General features: G+C 37.3%; 2 protein-coding genes across 2 annotated transcripts; both read right to left on the reverse strand.

The window, feature by feature from the left end:
* Positions 1-515: 515 nt before the first annotated feature.
* LOC103927763 (transcription termination factor MTERF4, chloroplastic-like) lies at positions 516-5001 on the reverse strand. The gene is made up of 7 exons (XM_048592087.1): positions 4287-5001; positions 3380-3517; positions 2976-3218; positions 2506-2619; positions 2215-2397; positions 1183-1400; positions 516-1082 (listed from the first exon to the last, which is right to left on the reverse strand). Exons 1-7 carry the CDS (start codon positions 4911-4913, stop codon positions 752-754), a joined length of 1854 nt encoding a protein of 617 aa, XP_048448044.1. The 5' UTR covers positions 4914-5001; the 3' UTR covers positions 516-751.
* A 9842-nt stretch (positions 5002-14843) lies between these two features.
* On the reverse strand, positions 14844-16721 carry LOC103927776. The gene is given in 4 exon segments (XM_009336722.3): positions 14844-15511; positions 16021-16369; positions 16371-16433; positions 16635-16721. Coding segments are annotated over 4 exon segments (990 nt in total). The 5' UTR covers positions 16689-16721; the 3' UTR covers positions 14844-14987.
* Between the last annotated feature and the right edge of the window lie 1636 nt (positions 16722-18357).

Here is an 18357-nt window from a genome sequence, read left to right on the forward strand (position 1 = left end):
CATTTTAAGAAAATAGACTAATCTACCACCTTTTATCTGAAAATGAGTTTTTACAATTCACCTTTTCAGATCGCTTTTACATTTAACAAGTGTCTTGTGGTATACTTGGCTGCTGCAAACAAAATATCTTTGGATTATTAGTGTTGCATGGAGCTACTTGGCTCTTTGGTTAGAAAACTCATATTTTCAAGAGTATTTTATGCTTCTGGAGCCTCCTCTCCGTGTTCTATTTCAATTCTAGCGCAAACTCCTTTTTCATGCATTAACACCTTTTTATTTATAAAAAAAAAATAGTTTGCATCGTTCATAGTGTAAACTTTACTTTCAAATCTCATACATACCTTAGTGTTTCACGAGCAAGCAGTTATTTTTCACTAGCGAGCAATTGAGATTTAATCAAAATACTTGGATTTCGTATCAACTGGTTTTTGTTGTCCTTTGTATATTGGAATAAAACAACTTTGGCAGAACCCAGCATTATGAAAATAATAAAGAAAAAAAGGAACTAAAAAAAATAATGGCAAGGGGGCTACCATACATTGAATATTACAACAAAACTGTGTACATATCTGTGGTTTATTATTTACAAACTAAGAACATACAATCGTCGCTAATGTGAAAACATGCCAGTTGGTCAATGCTGTGTGCCGACCTACCTCCTTGCACTCAAGTTCGAGTCCTCGTTCCCCTCGATTAGTGTATGGCTTTGTCAAAAAAAAAAAAAAAAGAAGATAGGCTCCTCTCACTTCATCTAGGGGGGAGGAGGAACAAGCATGCTACCAACACCCATATACACTTCAGCAAATTCTTCATCGTTTTTAGCCAACATTTCTCTTAAGCTACACTCAATATTTCTTCCCTTCAGCACCCAGTATCTTGGTTTTATCCTCTTTTCCAATGAATAACTGAAGTACCTTGGATACTCTACCAAATCCGTCACCGGTTTCTCCATTGTGTTTATCAGGAATTCAAGCTTCGGACTCAAAACCTCTTCAATGCTATACCCCAGTATAGGTGAAAATTTACGGACCATGAATGCAATATCCCTCCGCGACAGCCCTTTCTTTATCAAATACTTCATCCTGCCCACCAAATTCTCCACTTTAGTCCAGGGTACAATAGATTAATTCACATTTCACAAAGAACAGGATAGCCGCAAATTTTAAATGAAAAGAGCCCTACCGAGGAAGTAAAGTTCTATCAGTGTCAGAGACAAGAAGCTCTGGATACTTTTTGATAACCCGAGGAAGGTGGGGTTTGGAAACACCGATACTAGCAAGAAATTCAAGCTTCCTATTGAGAGTTTTGTCAATGCTGGCAGCAAATATTTCAGGACAGCGGCCCAGTATGCTCCCAACTGTTTCTTTATCAAATCCTAGATCTTCCACAAACGAAACTACCTGTAAAAACAATTATACCAGTTAAAACCGGACTCAAGAAACTGTGTCACATATATTCATGGTTCCCAAAGTCTTCACAGAGACCAAAGTCTTCACAGAGAAAGTGGTAAAGTATACCGAAATGCAGTGTATTGGATGAGATTAACTCTCTACTGTGGGACCAACTTGAAATGATGGGTAATTGGATTAGGTCACATAACAACATGCATACTACAAGCCGAACCTGCACTGGGGATTCTTGGCTCTGTGTTCCCCATTCATCACCATAGTTGGACCAACGTTGATTACATTGAGTAAGTGAGACCAGGCCAAATATTATGAAATATGGTCGGGGTGATTTCAGGGTATTTAAAGTGTGTATTAGCTTTAACTTCTCTGAAGTATCATGATTAAAAACAAAACTTAACAGTGTTTACACATTCTGGGCATCTGTCACGGGGCATATTGTGGACACTACCACAGTTTACCATAAAATTCGCAAACTCAGCACATACACAAGGCATCCTAATGGTTTCAAATACAGTATATTCTTATTCAAATTTGTGCCAGTTCAACGTAGTCTTTTATGGCCATTTGATGAACCAAGCAGTATGGGCTAGCAATATAAAGCATGAAACTGGAAGAAACGTATATGGCACTGTGTCACCCAACAAATTCCTGGAATTTCATATTCCATGGAAATTTATGAAATAGCCAGACAAGTATGATCTTCACTAACATCTAAACAGGAAGAAGTCATGAGGTAATGTTCATGAATATACGGAAAACATTTGTAACATTTTGTGAAAATATGAATTGAACAAAAATTAGCTACCTGAAGAAATTCTTGAGGTTTCCGTATCAATAGCTGAGGACTTCTGGAAATAACCTGACCCAACTTCTTGTTTCTAATACCCAATTCACCTATCTGTTCAACCATCGATGTTAGCATGCTGGTTGAGCAACCCAAAATAAGAGGCCAGCTTCTAATTGCACGACCAACACTCAATTTTGGTACCTGTTATGAACCATAATTCACATTTAGCCCTTAAAAAAAATATGTCAATCGTCATTCTTGTTGGAAAATTTAGCCAAAATGAAAACACGAGCTAGGTGGATACCGTACCTTCTCTGACTCAAAGAATGAAGAAACCTTCTTGAAGTTCTCTTGAATGCTCATAGATATAATCCATGGATATTTAATCAACATTTTACCAACATCTTTCTCTTCCACACCAACCTGCACAAGAATACATGGAGTGCTCATTCATAGGCAGCCAAAGGTGTCCCCACAATGTAATGAAATCCATTCTTGAACCCCATAATTTATAGCATGAGAAAAAAGTATAAATGCTAATTCATAATTCTATTTCATGACAATTTACGGATAATCTCAGTAAAGTTTGCCATGCTACTGATCAGAACATTTCATAAATCTAAAGGTGCACAGGTGAAAGAGATCATGTATTTTTATCGTTCATAATGCTGCAGAAATAAGCAAGTTTTTGGTAACTGCATATTTGAAGTCGTATAAGTTACATAATTTTTCTGTGCCTAAACTAAAATGAAGAGAAACAGAGCTGAAGCTGGCAGTACCTCTTTAAAAGCAAGCACTCTCGTTTTGATGACTTTAACATTGCAAAATATAACAGGTGGAAATAACAGAAATATGTTTCTCATGCATTCTCTTGGAACTCCAATATTTTCAAGATATTCCACAATAGGTCTCACGTGAGGATCCAAGGACAATAAAAGAAGACGTGGAAAGGATTCAATTAAGCAACGGAAAGCAGCATCCCCAGAGCCCAACATATCCAGACCTCCACGCCTTGCTGCAATCTATAGCATGAAATGAAAATTCAACCAAAAAAATAAGAAAAAGTCATCCAGATACACAATTACAAATGCAAATTAATCTTTAAGTAACAAAGAAAAGAAATAATAGTAACTTGCATTTTGACATTCATGAACTACTAAGATTTGAAAGAGACATACCAGACCTTTTCAAAAAGGGATAGGGTTTGTTGCAAGTCTTCATCAATAGGAATTGACAAGTGCATCATCATACGACGAGCATTTTTCCCAATGAGCCCCCCATCACTACTGTCAGAAAAGAATGTTTTCTTCACATTGTTAACCTATAAGCCAAATGCAAAATAAGAAACCATTTTGCAACAGATTTAAACGATAATTTCACTTCTACATTCATATGTTGGGGAATCAATACCAAATTCCTGCTCATTGTCCATTTCACTAGTTTTTCTATAGTGGTTCTATTTCAACTTTATTACCGAACTCTCAAATTCATAACTGTAATTTCATGTGCTGCGCAGAAACTAATCAGGGTGCACCTTCTCAAAGCTTTGTAATATCATCTAACGTGCCATTTTCTTTCATACTTCCCAGTGAGCACAAAATCACCAGCTTAGAACATAATGAAGAAAGCATATTTATGCTAATAATGCAGAACCTCTTAACCTTGAACAAATTTGGTTCTCATTGTATGTCATATCAACACCCTTCTTTGGGAACACATAGATTACGTTCTAAACTTGAATAGATAATTGTGTTGTAGTACAGGATATTGAGTGTCGATAAGAGGTCATGCCATAGATAAGCCATCAAAATCTAAGAACATGTGATCAGTTCCTACAATAAGCGCGCTTAAACAAAGTGTTGCCTTCCTTTGTTGTACTATATCAATAACATTCTGTTTCCACTACTCTAAGACAGTTTCTGACAAATTGTCCTAATACGAATCAAAAGTTCACAATAATCAAAATCTGGATTATCCTAAAAGAAACCGATAAGTTCACCAATATATAATCAGAATAAATACACTCCAATTGAACAAACTTCTAACAAATCATCAACTAAACAAAAAATAACGAATCACAATGCTGTTACCTTCTCAATGAGTCCCGGAAGCGTCTCTGCTGATAAATGCCTGGCAACATTCATAGCCGAAGACAGACTCAACCCGACCGCACCCTCCAAAAACGCAACCTTTCCATTGTCACCCTTCTTCTTAGCCATTAACCTCACCTTCTCTTTAAACCCACCCAATTCTCTCCTCTCCTTCTCCCACTCTCCCCACATTCCCAGCTCATCCAACTCTACAACCCCATCAACCAACATCCGCAAATACCTCGGCGAATTCAAAGAAACAAAGGTAGCTTCCGCCTCAGAAGCTCCAAATTCTTGAAGAAGCTCCAAAAGGGCTTCTTGGGCAGTTATTATATGCTCCAGCTGATTGTCCGGCGGCGGCTCAGAGCTGTTGGGTGGCGCGGAAAACAGGGGGCGGTGGAGATTTTGGTGGGTTTTGGAGGGTTTCTGAAAAATTTGGATCTTGGGTTTGTGGTTGAGGTGGAGTCTGAGAGTGAGAGTGGGGTTCGAGCGGATGGGGAGAAGGGGTGAAGGTATTGGGGGGGTGTTTGGTGACGAGGATAGTCTGAAAGTTATGGTGAAGGTTGTGGACATCGAGAGAAATTTGGAGGAGGAGGACATAGTTGGAGGAATTAAGCATCCATACATGGAAAACAAAATGTATTTTCTTTCTTAAACCCTAAAACCCTGAAACTCTCAAGAGAAAGCTCTCATCTTTTTCATTTGGATTGAGGGTTGAGCTTTAAAAGGAAAGCTCACTCTTTTGGTAAGTTGAGTTTGGCGGGACATGGTCACATGGTGGTGGAAAGAGACAAAGTTGAACAATATTTTGCTATTTAATGATGAGTAAAAACTTTTATGCGTAACTTCGTACTTATAATCGAATTGTTTATAGTATAATTTACTATGTAAAGATCACATCTTTATAAGATGGATGAAAATTGAGATCATTTAGTTAATCAACTGTGAGAAATGCATAGACGGTTCCTAATACTTTTACTATTTTCGTCATTTGTTTTATAATGTTCGATGACTAATTGACCTTAATTTATTGGTTTTTGCAGAGAAAATATTTATAGTGATTTATAATATGAATAATTTTTATTATAAATACGAAATTCTATGAATTAAAGAAGAAAAAGTTTTGAGTATGAATTATTAGTCAAGTATTATTCATCAAAGTTTGGGAAATTCAAATATAAAATCATGTAAAACAATTACTAGGCATGATTTTCGAATGATTCGGATAGGAAATTGTTTGTTATTTTTATTCCAAATGACAATGGAATTTCACAGTCGTTTTAATTTTGAGGAACTCATAATTTTTTTTCTTATTTTATGAAATTTTTGGAACTACATGTTTCAAATTTCATATAACAATAACTGAGAAGGTTTGTAGTTCCAAATTTCTTTTAACAATAGCTGAGAAGCCTTATTAATTGGTTTGCCCATTGAAATTATCATTTAGTCTTACTTTACCACTTAAAACTTATTTCGTCTCACTTTGTCTTTTGAAACTGTCATTTCATTCTTAGTTCATCTCATTTTCGTGCATTCTATTAAATAAACGTCAAATTAAGGGGCTTTTATGAATATTTTATTTTTGACACAACTCTTTTGCCTCCAACTTGCCTTCTAAAACAATCTTATTCCATTTTTGATAACTCTTATCCAAACCCCCATTTGTCTCTCTTGCACATTAATGTAGAATCATAGTTGCAACCATTTGATTCAATGAGTGTCTTAAATTAGATTTTGAAGCACATCACATTATTTGCTTTTGAAACACAATGCATTATTTGCTTTTGCCAATGACTACAACTACAACTCCATATTAATCAGCAAGAGAAACAGACGGGGTTTGAATTAGCGTTATCGAAAATGGATTTGGGATTGTTTTAGAAGGCAAGTTGGAGGCAACGATTTAAATCAAAAATAAAATTTCCATACTACCCTTTAATTTAACATTGATGTAATGGAATAGCCGAAAATAGAGTGAACTGAGACCAAATGAGACATAAATGGCAGTTTCATGGAGGAAAGTGAAACAAAACCAGTTTTAAGGAGTAAAATGAGACTAAGTTACAGTTTCAGGGGCAAATCAATTAATAAGCCTAAGTGAGAAACTTGAATATACCCATAACTTAGCTGAACACTCATTCATATAACTTAAAAAAGCCATAATCCATCAAATATGTTCTCCCAATTGCATTAATATGAAGTAGAATTTGTTTTCTTACAACCAGTTTTGCTTTAAAAGGAGAAGTGGAGGTCCATGCTACTTGGCCAATCCTCTCAAAGGACCAATAAACAACGTTGTTATGCCCGGCAGAGAAAGGTGGTACGTCATGGGATTTGACAATACAGCTAACGTTTGCAAAATTGTCTGTGTTTCTGAAAATTTAACAGACACGTCCTTTACAAGGTTTTGATCGTTCTGATTCTAACAGATGCACATGATGTTTGGCCATTGCGGATATTTCCTTATCCGAGGATACTGATATTATAATTGAGACTTTTGGTGAATGGAAGCATGGCATATATTTCGCTTATACAAATTGTCTTCCTACACACCACTACATTTGGTTCTGAGCTATAAGAGATAAATCCATAAGACGCATGATTTTTGGACTGGGAAGAGAAGACGAGACCTCGTCATCTTCAGTTACACTAAAAGCCTGGTTTCCTTGAAGAATTGGGGCAAGTTGGTCGGGAGAAAAGTGTGCCGTTGGGCAATAATTGAAGCTGCGTGGCAGTTTGAGTAACTAGTTCAAGTTTTTTTGTTTGTTCTGTTTTAAGGGTTATAATTAGATTAGCGTTGATCAGTAAAATGAGCATTTGTGAAGTTATTGTGCTCGTTCACTTAGCTACAGATGTTGATAATCATAATACTGATGGAGCTTGTTTGGAAATTATTGTGGAAAAATGAGCATTTGTTAAGCTGTTGTGCTTGTTTTCTTGAGCATGCATTAAGCTATTGTGTTCATTTTCTTTGTTATGAATGTTGGTAATCATATTACTGATAGATCTCATTTGGAAATGATTGTGGAGAAATGAGCATTTGTTAAGCTGTTGTGTTCGTTTTCTTGAGCATTTGTTAAGCTATTGTGTTCATTTTCTTTGTTATAAATGCTGGTAATCATATTACTGATAGAGCTCGTTTTGAAATGATTCTCGAAAAGGTGCAACATACTTGAAAATTACTATGAAAAAGCAAATGGAATGTGGTTCTTCCTAAGATTACTATTATAGGGGCGATGTGTAGATGCACCATGTACTGGTTGCTTCTTCCCCGACTCGCCCTTAATCTTTTTATAAATGAATGTTAATGGTAACTTGTAATGCGTTTCTGATCATCAGATTAGGTACGAAATTGGACAAAATTGGCTTGGGAAGGCCTACCCGCGCCAACCGGGGGTATGTGGAATTCGCAATCAATGAGCACGCCTTACGTATGTTCATGACCAGTGGATGTTCCACATATAGCCATCTTTCAAGCACATAAGGAAAAATATATATTACTCTTCTGTTTGTTTATTCATAACATAAGTAATTTGTTTCTTACCATCCAACACTACGCCAAAATCCGGCCCAAGTTGCAAAGGAATCAAATGTTTTTAAGTCGAAGTCATTGTGTATACATGGATGATGACCCTTGAGGTCCTTAATGAGTTACATATTTTGGGAAAATAGAGCTTGCATGGACCTCCAACGTACGTGAACACATATAGCCCTATCCCTGAGGGTACGAGGGCCATCTCCAATGGGTATGGTTATAAGGTTATAGGCCAAATTTTAACCCGAAATGCCACAATACTCAACTTCAATGAAAGGTTGGGCCAAAAAAATGAGAACCCACCAGGTCAAAGAATAGCCAAAAGGCTATTGGGCTGGGCATGTTAAGCCCTCCCAGCAGCCCAATTGTGGAGCCCATCACCAACACCTTTTTGGGTTTCTTGACATGTGGGTGGACACATGATTCTTTAATAGGAAACCAGATCTCCTTCGGATCCAAAAGAGCTGAGCCCACTCATCAAATGATCCGGGTCATTGAAATTTGATCCAACAACTACAAATAAGAGGTCCCTCTAAAAGTTATAATAATTTTAGCTATTAGATTAAATTTCAATGACCGAAATCATTTGATCTTTAGGCTCAGTTCCTTTGGGTCCAGAGGGGATCCAATTCCCTATAATGGGTATTCTAATTGAAAAAGTGCAATAAACTATACACATAAATCTCTCTTTTAACTAAATTAGGACCACATTTTAAAAAAGATGATTCTACCTAATCTTTACTACCTTGACTCATTTTAATCCATTTTCTCACTTTCTATCCACCTTAAAAAATGATGTTTCGGTAATTTTATTTTCATATGATATAAGTAGTAGTTAATAAATTTAAAAAGTAAACTTAAAAACTAAAAAATTGTTAAATCATGTCTTGGTAACCTTATGTTCGTATGATATAAGTAGTACTTAAAAATTTAAAGAGTAAAATTAAAACTAAGAAATCATTAAGGGGCTATGTTTAGCCATTTTGGTTGGAAATGATATATGAATATGGCTTGGCACTATTCATTAAAAAATAATTTCTTATAGGACTATAATTCTAGATGGGGGCTATACATAGTCTTTTCGGTTGGAGATGGCTAAAAGTCCAAAAGCCAAAACATAGTTTAATTTGGCCAAGAACTCATTTCCAACCCATGGCTAGGCTATAATTGTCACGCCTCGATCTTGATCTTTATTGATTGACTTTAGGTTGTCGACCTCTCTGTCAAACAAATCTCTGCTGACCTGAGTCTGAAGGTGCTTTGAATGACGTATCCTGAACTGAAGGTGCAACTGGACCACCAACATTGGCCATCGCTGTGCTCATATCAATACTTACCCCCTTCGGGCACTCGCTCATGAAATGACCAACCTGGCCACACTGAAAACATATCAAAGTCCCATCTCTGCACGGACCACTATGTTGGTCGACGTTCATAGTGTGAGCAAACTCGCGGTATGGTTGTTTGAGACTGCGTCTGTGATCCTCCCCCAGAAGAACTATGGGATTTGCGCCCACGAAAACGACTGTGATGACCTTACCCAGTAGAACGATGAGAATCTCTCCCAAAAGTAGCTGGTCATCTTCTGCAAATCCATGATGTCCCTTGTGAGGAAAACCATAAGATCCACCAAATGTAAATTCAACACGTCGTCGGGCCTCACTTGAAAATGTATCAAATATCTGACCCTCCGACCGGATTCTCTTCTTCTGATCACCACTAGCTCGTGCATCACGCGCCTCATTAATCTCCGCAGTGCATACACGATCAATGGCCTGAGCATAGGATGTCCCTGAATCGATAGTAGATTTTGAATACTAGGCTTAAATTCACGAGTAAGTTTCTTCATTTTCTTCTCCTCAGGGAAAGGTTGAGAAAATCGATAAAGTCTGGTGAAACGAGCCACATACTCAACAACTGTATCTGTGCTCTGCTCGATAGTAGCGAACTCCGCCTCGAGCTCGTCTCAAAAAGAATCTGGGAAGTACTGCTCTTAAAATGCCGTTTGAAAACGCTCCCAAGTAATGGATCCACCGACTGCCAATACAGGACGAGTGATCTGCCACCACTCGTAAGCCTTGCCCATCAACATATATGCAGCAAGATCTACTTGCTCATTCGACGAACAACGTAAGACGGTGAAAATCCTGGCAATCTGATTAATCCAAAACTGAGCCGCCCACAGATCAGTATAACCATCGAATGAAGGTGGTTTATGAGTACGAAACTCTCTATACAAAGACTTCCCACTAGCAGAAGTCGCACAAATGTGAGCTTGCATAAGCTGAGCCAAATCCTCAATTGCTCGAAAAGCACCATCGGGTCCACCATAGTCGTGGCTAGCTTCTTGATCAGTGCCAGAAGCTACGTTATCATCGGGAACATCATCCTCAATTGACTCGGTAAAACCATGTGGAGTCGTCATTGTAAGTCTGAAGAATAAAAGAATTTAGAGTAAGCGAATAAATAAGACTCGGGACGAGTCCACATTGCTTATGTAAAGGTCTAGCTACCCATAACCTACCCAAGGTTTCCTCATTCTAAGGTACAGGTATAGGCATCTAATACCTAAGCTCTGATACCACCAAAAGTTGTCATGCCCCGATCCCAAGATACACCCGAAATCGACACGTGACGGTAAACTGTAGGGGGATGCCAGGAAATACAAACTGAAATACTACACTGAAAATAACAATAATCACATCTTTTTAAGGAAAGTATAGGGGTAAACTAACAATCCAAGCTCTCTGAACTCTGTCTGCTACCCCAAAGCTCCTCGTATCTACTAAAACTTGCATAATCGCCCCTACACCATGGGAATGGTGCAGCGGGCAAACAACAACCCGGATAAGCCACGAAGCTCGTGTGAGTGACAATAATTCTACGTATGTGATACTATTAAAAACCAACCAATGATTTAGTTTAATTATAAACGTCAAATATAAAATCATATTTTATGAAATCATTATCAAGTCATTGAAAATCCCGAAGGAGTCACCCTGACATCCAACGGCTCGTCTGAAACAAATCATAAAAGCTTATAAACATAAACTCATACAACGCAATGAAAAGCAAGGCTAGAACGACACAGTTCAGCCGAAGCTTACATCTCTAAAGCTATCTCAATTTGAAGAATCAACAAAGCAATTAATCGAGTTCCAGACCACTCAACGGAACCAAGACACCAAAAGGGGATTCAGACCACTCAACGGAATCCAACCAAGATACGATTCCAGACCACTCAACGGAATCCAACCAAGATACGATTCCAGACCACTCAACGGAATCGCGAAGTAAAAGGGATTATGGACCTCTTAACGGAATTCAAGTGGATACGATTCTAGACCACTCAACTGAATCTAGACGGAGCAGGGAATCAGACCACTTAACGGAACCCCAGTGGAAACCTAGTTCCAGAATACTCAACGGAATAGAGCAGAAGTCCAAGGAATATAGCAACGCTCGAAGAACAAGACATGAAACAAGTACTCAAAATACAAAAGCTCAACGAAACAAGAAATGGAACAAAGCACAAGGTACACAATTATAACGGCTGAACGAAACGAGAAATGAAATAATGATACGATATGTGAAACAAGTCTCGAAGCAACAAACCCCATGACAATGGGTTCATGGTCCATTACTAGCCCTCACATTTCATCACACAAGCCAATCATACAAAACAAACTATATTTCCAATATGCACGTCAAATCACATTTCATAAAACTACATCGATGGCTAAGTATTAAAAATAACAATTAAATAGAAAACACATTTATAAAACCATATCCACACAGGATAACAATTACAAAAACAGGGTAATTATCAATATCACATATATTAAAGTCACTCACATGGAGCCCGCACTACGACTCCGTAGCACGAATATCGAGGCGTCACGAACGATCGTCCCTTAGAACAAATATCAAATCACGTCTCAAAATTTTATTGATAGAACACGTAATCGTAGCTTGTGCATGTCATCTAGGACATTCTAGAATGATTTGGGATCCATTGACCAAAAGTCAACTATGGGTCAAAGGTCAACTGTCTGGTCTACAACCTTAGCAATTCAATCCAGAAGATCCACACATAGGATTTCAGATCTGTAACTTCCTAAGGTCCTCATTATACTCATAGAACGACATACTAAAACTTCATCATGATTCGACAGTCAGATCTCTACTAATCACAAATTTAAGTGGCAGTCAATTAGCTGATCAACTATGAAACTACGTTAAAACATTAGACTTTCACTAAACGGATGTCAAAAATGGATTCAAAATGTCAAAAAATTCTAAGATAGTTCATGGGCCAAAACCCAAAAAAATCAACAAAAGTCAATGGTCCCTTTGGGCAATCTTTAGAACTCCATATCTCATCGTTTCTCAACCAAATTCGACTCATAATATACCAAAACGAAGCTAGAGAAGTGTAGAACATAATTACACCCTTGAAGCCCAAATGGTGGCCTGAGGTGGCTGGAAAATGGTCGGAAAGACAGCTGTCCGCGGGAAAATTGGTAACTCACCAGCAAACTTTAAACGTCCATAACTCTGTAAATACTCAACGAAATTGAGTGATTCAAAAATGAAAATCATAGCTTGGAACTAGACGAACAGATTGACACCTTTTTAGATGGATAAATCGCGGTGGTTTTGCTGAAAAATTGTCTGGAAGGTCACGGGTTCGCCGGAAGCTAGGCAAACTTTAAGTCATTATAACTTTCTCATTTTTCAACCAAATTACACGATCCAAACATGAAAATTCATCTACACGTCGTGAGAAATCCAATTATGGTGCTTAAAGGTCTCAATTTGCTCATAATATAGGTGAAATTGACCTGCAAAATGACGGCTCAAATGGAGGTTCTTGATTTGTTTGATCCCGAGGTAAACTCGAGTATCCAACACATAAAACAGGTTCCTGGGATGATAGTGAACATAGTGGGGATGTTTGCAAGGTCCAATTTGCTGGAAAAGAAATGGTGGTGGATGATGGCGTGTCCCGGTGAAGAAGAGTGAATGAGAGGGAGAGTAACGGGAGAAAGAAGAAGAGGAAAAGAAGAATCCAGAAAAATGGGGACCAATCTGTGGGTCCCACGTGGCAGACAACAAATTTCACGTGTTCAATTGTCAATTTTCCAAAATGCCTTCGATGATTAAAGGTTCATAGAATCTTCGTTATAACTCCAAATTACATTCTGTTTGCTCCCGCGCATTCGTTTCGATGAGTACTATCCAAATATATAAAGATAAGTGCAAAAAAAAAAAAAGGATCAAATACATCGTAAATATAAAAGCGTCAAAACTAAGAATAAGAATACGAAATACGTAATTTTAAACGGTGAAATCTGATAATAGATTTCACAATAATTCTATGGAGTCCACTAGACTATAATTTGACCAAAGGGGCATTAGGCTGGCTAAATGTAGCCCCCCTCTTAGGCATCTTCAACCGAGGGGCTATGTTTAGCCCTGTTCAGAGTTATAGCCCTGCAAGAAATGATTTTTAAATGAACAATGCCAAACCATATTTATATACCATCTCCAATCGAAGAGGCTATTTTTTAGCTCCTCAATAATTTATTATTTTTAAGTTTGTTCTTTAATTTTATTAGTTAATTGAATTAAACTACCATATTAAAATAAGGCTATCCACACATATTTTGAGTGTCACTTATCGCTAAATGAATAAAATAAGGTTATTTGTTAAATGTTGTTTAAGTTTCATGTTATTAAATATTTTAATTTTACTTGCATGCTAACAACTTAGACATTAATTCAAAGATCACAATTTAATTGAAATACAACATCTTAAATATTAAAACTAAAACAACTTAAGTATTAAAACTATAACAACTTAGATATTAAAAATTATAACAAATTAGGAGTTTAAAGAATGTGAACAATTGAAATAAAATAAGGTAAAATTATTAAGAAATATCCTTGTGATATATTGTAGAATCCTTGTAATATATCATCATTACTGTAAAATATTTACTTTCTTATTAGTTATATCACCATTACTCGATGTTTTTCTATATATTTTGGTTTCTTTGCTGTTGATAAATACAGAAAACTAGTCAACCACTGCCTGCAATTCTTCTAGCCTTCTATTAGTTTCACTATTATAGTTTTCTAAGAAAGATAGTATGAAAGGGTAAAAATGATATGAGAAATAGTGTAGAAATAGCTTAGTATTTATATAAAAAAAAATTATAATTTTTTTCTCAAATTTTGTCTTTAAAAAAAAAAAAAATCAAAATATGACTTCAGCTAGTAAGTGGGATGCTGATAGCATGGGCCCCTCAAATGGGCTGGGTGGCTGGCTCAACATGCCCAGCCCGATGGTCAAAGGGTTTGAGTTTGGCCTAATGGGTCCTTTTTTCTTTTGGCTCAAACCTCCATTTGAGATAAGTTTTGTTCAATTTCGGGCTAAAACATAGCCTATGGGCTAATCCATTGAAGATGGCTTTAGCCATTTCTTGGGGCCTAACTTCTTAGTTGCAATAATTAATTCAAATTTAACTGTAAAATTTGAAAACATATAACGGTAGTTTATCTAAATTAATCAATAAATTTAAAAATATAAACTTAAAAAATAATACATTATTGAAGGGGCTATGTTTACCCTTCGGTTGGAAATGATATATGTGCATGGCCTAACACTGTTCATTTAACAATAATTTTTTTTGCAAGGATGTATAAACTTAAAAAATACAACCCAACGACTGAACGGGGCTATGTTTAGCCATTTTGGTTGAAAATAGCATCCAATGAAGAAGACTAAAAGTCCAAAAACCAAAAAAAAATAGCTTTTGGTACCAAACAAACGGGCTTTCATTTTGTACGTGCGAGTGCAAGCAATTCACACGGTCACATTGGGTGGTTGTGCAAGGGAATTCACGGTTGGGTTTAGCGTGTTCAGGAGCTACATTGACATATCCAATTTGCACAGTCGTTGTATTGCAGAGGTGTATGTACTAAAAACAAAAGTACTTGCATAAAATACATGTCTCTACACGTGCACAAGGGGCCAGTTTGCATTAAAGTTACATACAAACTCACTCCTAATGTTTTGTCGAAAGCAACAAGATTTACACCACCAAAGGAACAAAAAGGCTGGCTTCTTATTTTTTATCCTTCCCCCGTTTTTTTTTTTTTCACACCCAAGTGCCTTTCAGAAGAGGTTTGGTTGATGCAATCTCCCCGAAAGTCTTGATCAAATCGGAACAAGATTCATTGGCTTCCTCTTCTGTCTGAAGATCCAACCCCAACTCCTCTTCTACATCATCCGAAGCTGATATGAGCAAGAACTCACATCCTTCGTAGTTCAACAAGTCGGGTGGATCAGCTGGGTGGTACCGTAATTTCCCAAACAGGCCTTGCAGGTGGGCAGGAAAATTAGCTGTGCGCTTGTTCTGTAGCCCTCTGGACCGAGAACTAGTTCTGCTGCTGGCGTGTTGATCAGGGTTCTTTATCTGAATATGAAATGAGCCTTCATGTTTAATGTTAAGCGACTCCTGAGGCTTATTGCTCTCATTTTCGGGTGGGAACCCCAGCTTGTAAATCAGATGAGTGTGGGGTTTCTTTCACCCCTCGTGCCGCAGAATGCGGTAAACGCCTTCTCCTAATGCCCTTGCTTCAGAAGTATGTCTGTGTCCTCTTGTTTTAGTTTCATACTCCTCTGCAATATAACATACATGGAATGAACACTGATCTCTACCCATCTTTTTTGGATTATGTCCAAAACTACAAATAAATTGCTCAAAATGAGACTGTTAACACTTGAAGTATACATTGTCATCACCATGTGTTACGGTATCTGTCATATACAAAAATTTCTCCAGAAGTATGAGTAGTAACTCATGCGACCATAGCATTATCACAATAAATTAACTCTATTCCCTGACCAAAGTATAAAACATCATCAGGTAGCACTTATCAGACACAAAATTTTCTCCAAAACAAGTTTCCAAATATATATACTAGAACTATTATGTGGGATTACCGATTCACTAAGTACCCTAGATTCATGGATTAGTCCATATTATTAATTAAATACATTAAATTCGTGAACCAATCCATATTATAACATCAAGATTAGTAACACGCTACGAAAAATAAGCTGAGAATTAACCACACAAAACAACAAAAAAAAGGTTGATGAATTTAGTGTAGGTTGACGAATGAAACCTAAAGAATTGAAGACAGTTTTCACATCATCAATATTCGTGGCGACCATCTCAACAAAACCCCAGTAGGGTCTGCCTTTCTTTCCTGGATCTGGAAGGCTTTTCCTTCACATCACTATGAACCTCAGCAATGGCTGCTTCTCAATGTTCACTTCCTGCCTGCCATGCCCACCACCTTCACTTTTTCCGATACCACCCGAACCCTTCTCGCTTTCACCAGAACTTTTCGGTCCCTTCTTCTTTGCCATCGCACCTTCTTTTCCCGAATCGGGGTCCTGCTTTTCTTCAACTGGCCTCTCACCAGACTCCGGCCTTAAAACGATGTACAACCGTTGAACGTCGTCTGGGCTAGCTGTGCGCTTCTTCTTTGTTTACCTTTGGCCGGTAGAAGAAACATATTCCTCCCCCCCCTTCCTGCCATTTAATTTTGTCACACAATCAACATAGCACATTAATATCACTATCAAATCAACATTTAACTTCAACTTCCATATTAGGGTCTAGTCAACAAACACATAAAATCATTATTTCATTCAGGACAGAATTCAAACACGAGCTCGGATACAAAGATAAACACGTTGAACCACTTGAGCACAGATATAGACAGAAACAAACCTGAATTTCAACTTGGGCATCATCTTTAGTCTTAACTTTTTGGCCTTGTCCCATTTTGCAACGCTTGTGAAACAACACCTATAGAAAGTTGCAAATTTTCTACTTATGTTTTTGCCAAGAAGAGAAAACCTGAGAACATTTGTTCATTTCAGCAAGGAAGCGGAAGGAAAAAGTAAATTAAAAAGTAACCAACAACTGGACACCTCACACTTGCAGGCACCGTTTCTTATGAACATGATACGTTTACTATGTATAGGTGCCACGTATTGATCTATCATGCAATACACACAGGCACTGTATGAGCCTCTGATAAAGTAATTTTTTTTAACAAAGGATAAAGTAATTTTTGTTGAATTCATATTACAAGGATGGACAATCAGGATTGTTGCATCAGACTATCTCGAATTAGATTAATTTGAAGAATTAAGTTGGACTATAGCTTAGAATAAACTAAGCTAGACTAGCTTAGTAAACTGTTTAGTGCACTGTCGAATTAAAAAGCAGGATAAATAATATTATATTATTTAATTAATAAATATTAATATTTTATTATTATCCTATATTTTTCTCCCTCTTTTCCTTCCTTCACCGTCACTCTCTCCCTCTTTCTCTTCCTTCTCCGTCCCACCCTTCCTTCTCCCAGATTAGACATCTCAATTCTAGTTTCTATTTCTCTCTTTTTTCTGTCCAACTCCCTCTTGATTCCAGTCTCTCTCTCCTCTCTCCCTCGCTCTAGTTATGTGTTATTCGACAAAACCTCACATCTCCATTTTTACCGACGAGTTGCAGGTTTTCCATCGTGTTTTCTAAGCAAACCTCATCGAATTGGATGAGGTTAGCACCACCAACAAACCGCTCTCCATCCCTGGACATAGATCGAAGCCTTGCATGCTCAAATCTGTCATGGATTCGAAGAAACCCAAACATGCCGAGACTTCTGGGCCAATTTCCGACCACCTCTGAGCACCTTTTGGCCTCGATTCAGGTAGAAACGGAATCCTCTCACTCCCAGCTTCTGTTTGGTATATTTTTTATGTGAAAATTGGTTGTGAAACGCATTTGAAAGAGATAGTCGAATCAAAAAGTTACCGGCAGTGTGTGGTCGGAGGTCACAAGGAGTGGCTGTGAGTAGTCGTCGAGTGGGACAAGGATGAGATAGATGATGGTCTTAGCTAGTCCCATGTTTCTCGGGGGTAATCACTAAGATCGGATAGTCCTACCTTTAGTTGAGGCGAGTGAAAGCTAGTCTCATTAAAGCTAATCCTTGCTAGGAACAAACATGGGACTAGACTAACCCTTAATTTTGTCCAGTCCAGTGAACTTTAACGAGGGCAAACAAATGCCCCCTCAAGGATAAAAGTAAGGATAACGTTGTGAGATTAAAATTTTAAATTAAATTTGTAAAACAAAATGATGTGGTGGTTAATAGTTGAATTATTACTTAAGTGTTGATTAATGTGTTTATTTTAATTGTTAAAATAGGACAATCGTGAGACACTATTAACTTAACTATGGTGGTTGATGATTAGAAGTGTTGATTAATGTGCTTGTTTTATATTGGTGACACATTATTTGATTTACAAATTTAATCTTCTTAACATTATTCAATAAGTAATTTTAGGGTAAAGAAGTCACACTGCTAACTAACTAACAGAAGAAAAGAAATACTTACTCACCTTTAAAATTATTTATTGATGTGTGACTCTTCTTTATTTTTTTTATT

Source organism: the organism of the source record quoted next, unplaced genomic scaffold, assembly GCF_019419815.1.
Source record: "Pyrus x bretschneideri cultivar Hongxiangsu unplaced genomic scaffold, Pyrus_bretschneideri_v1 Contig37, whole genome shotgun sequence".
NCBI lineage: Eukaryota > Viridiplantae > Streptophyta > Magnoliopsida > Rosales > Rosaceae > Pyrus > Pyrus x bretschneideri.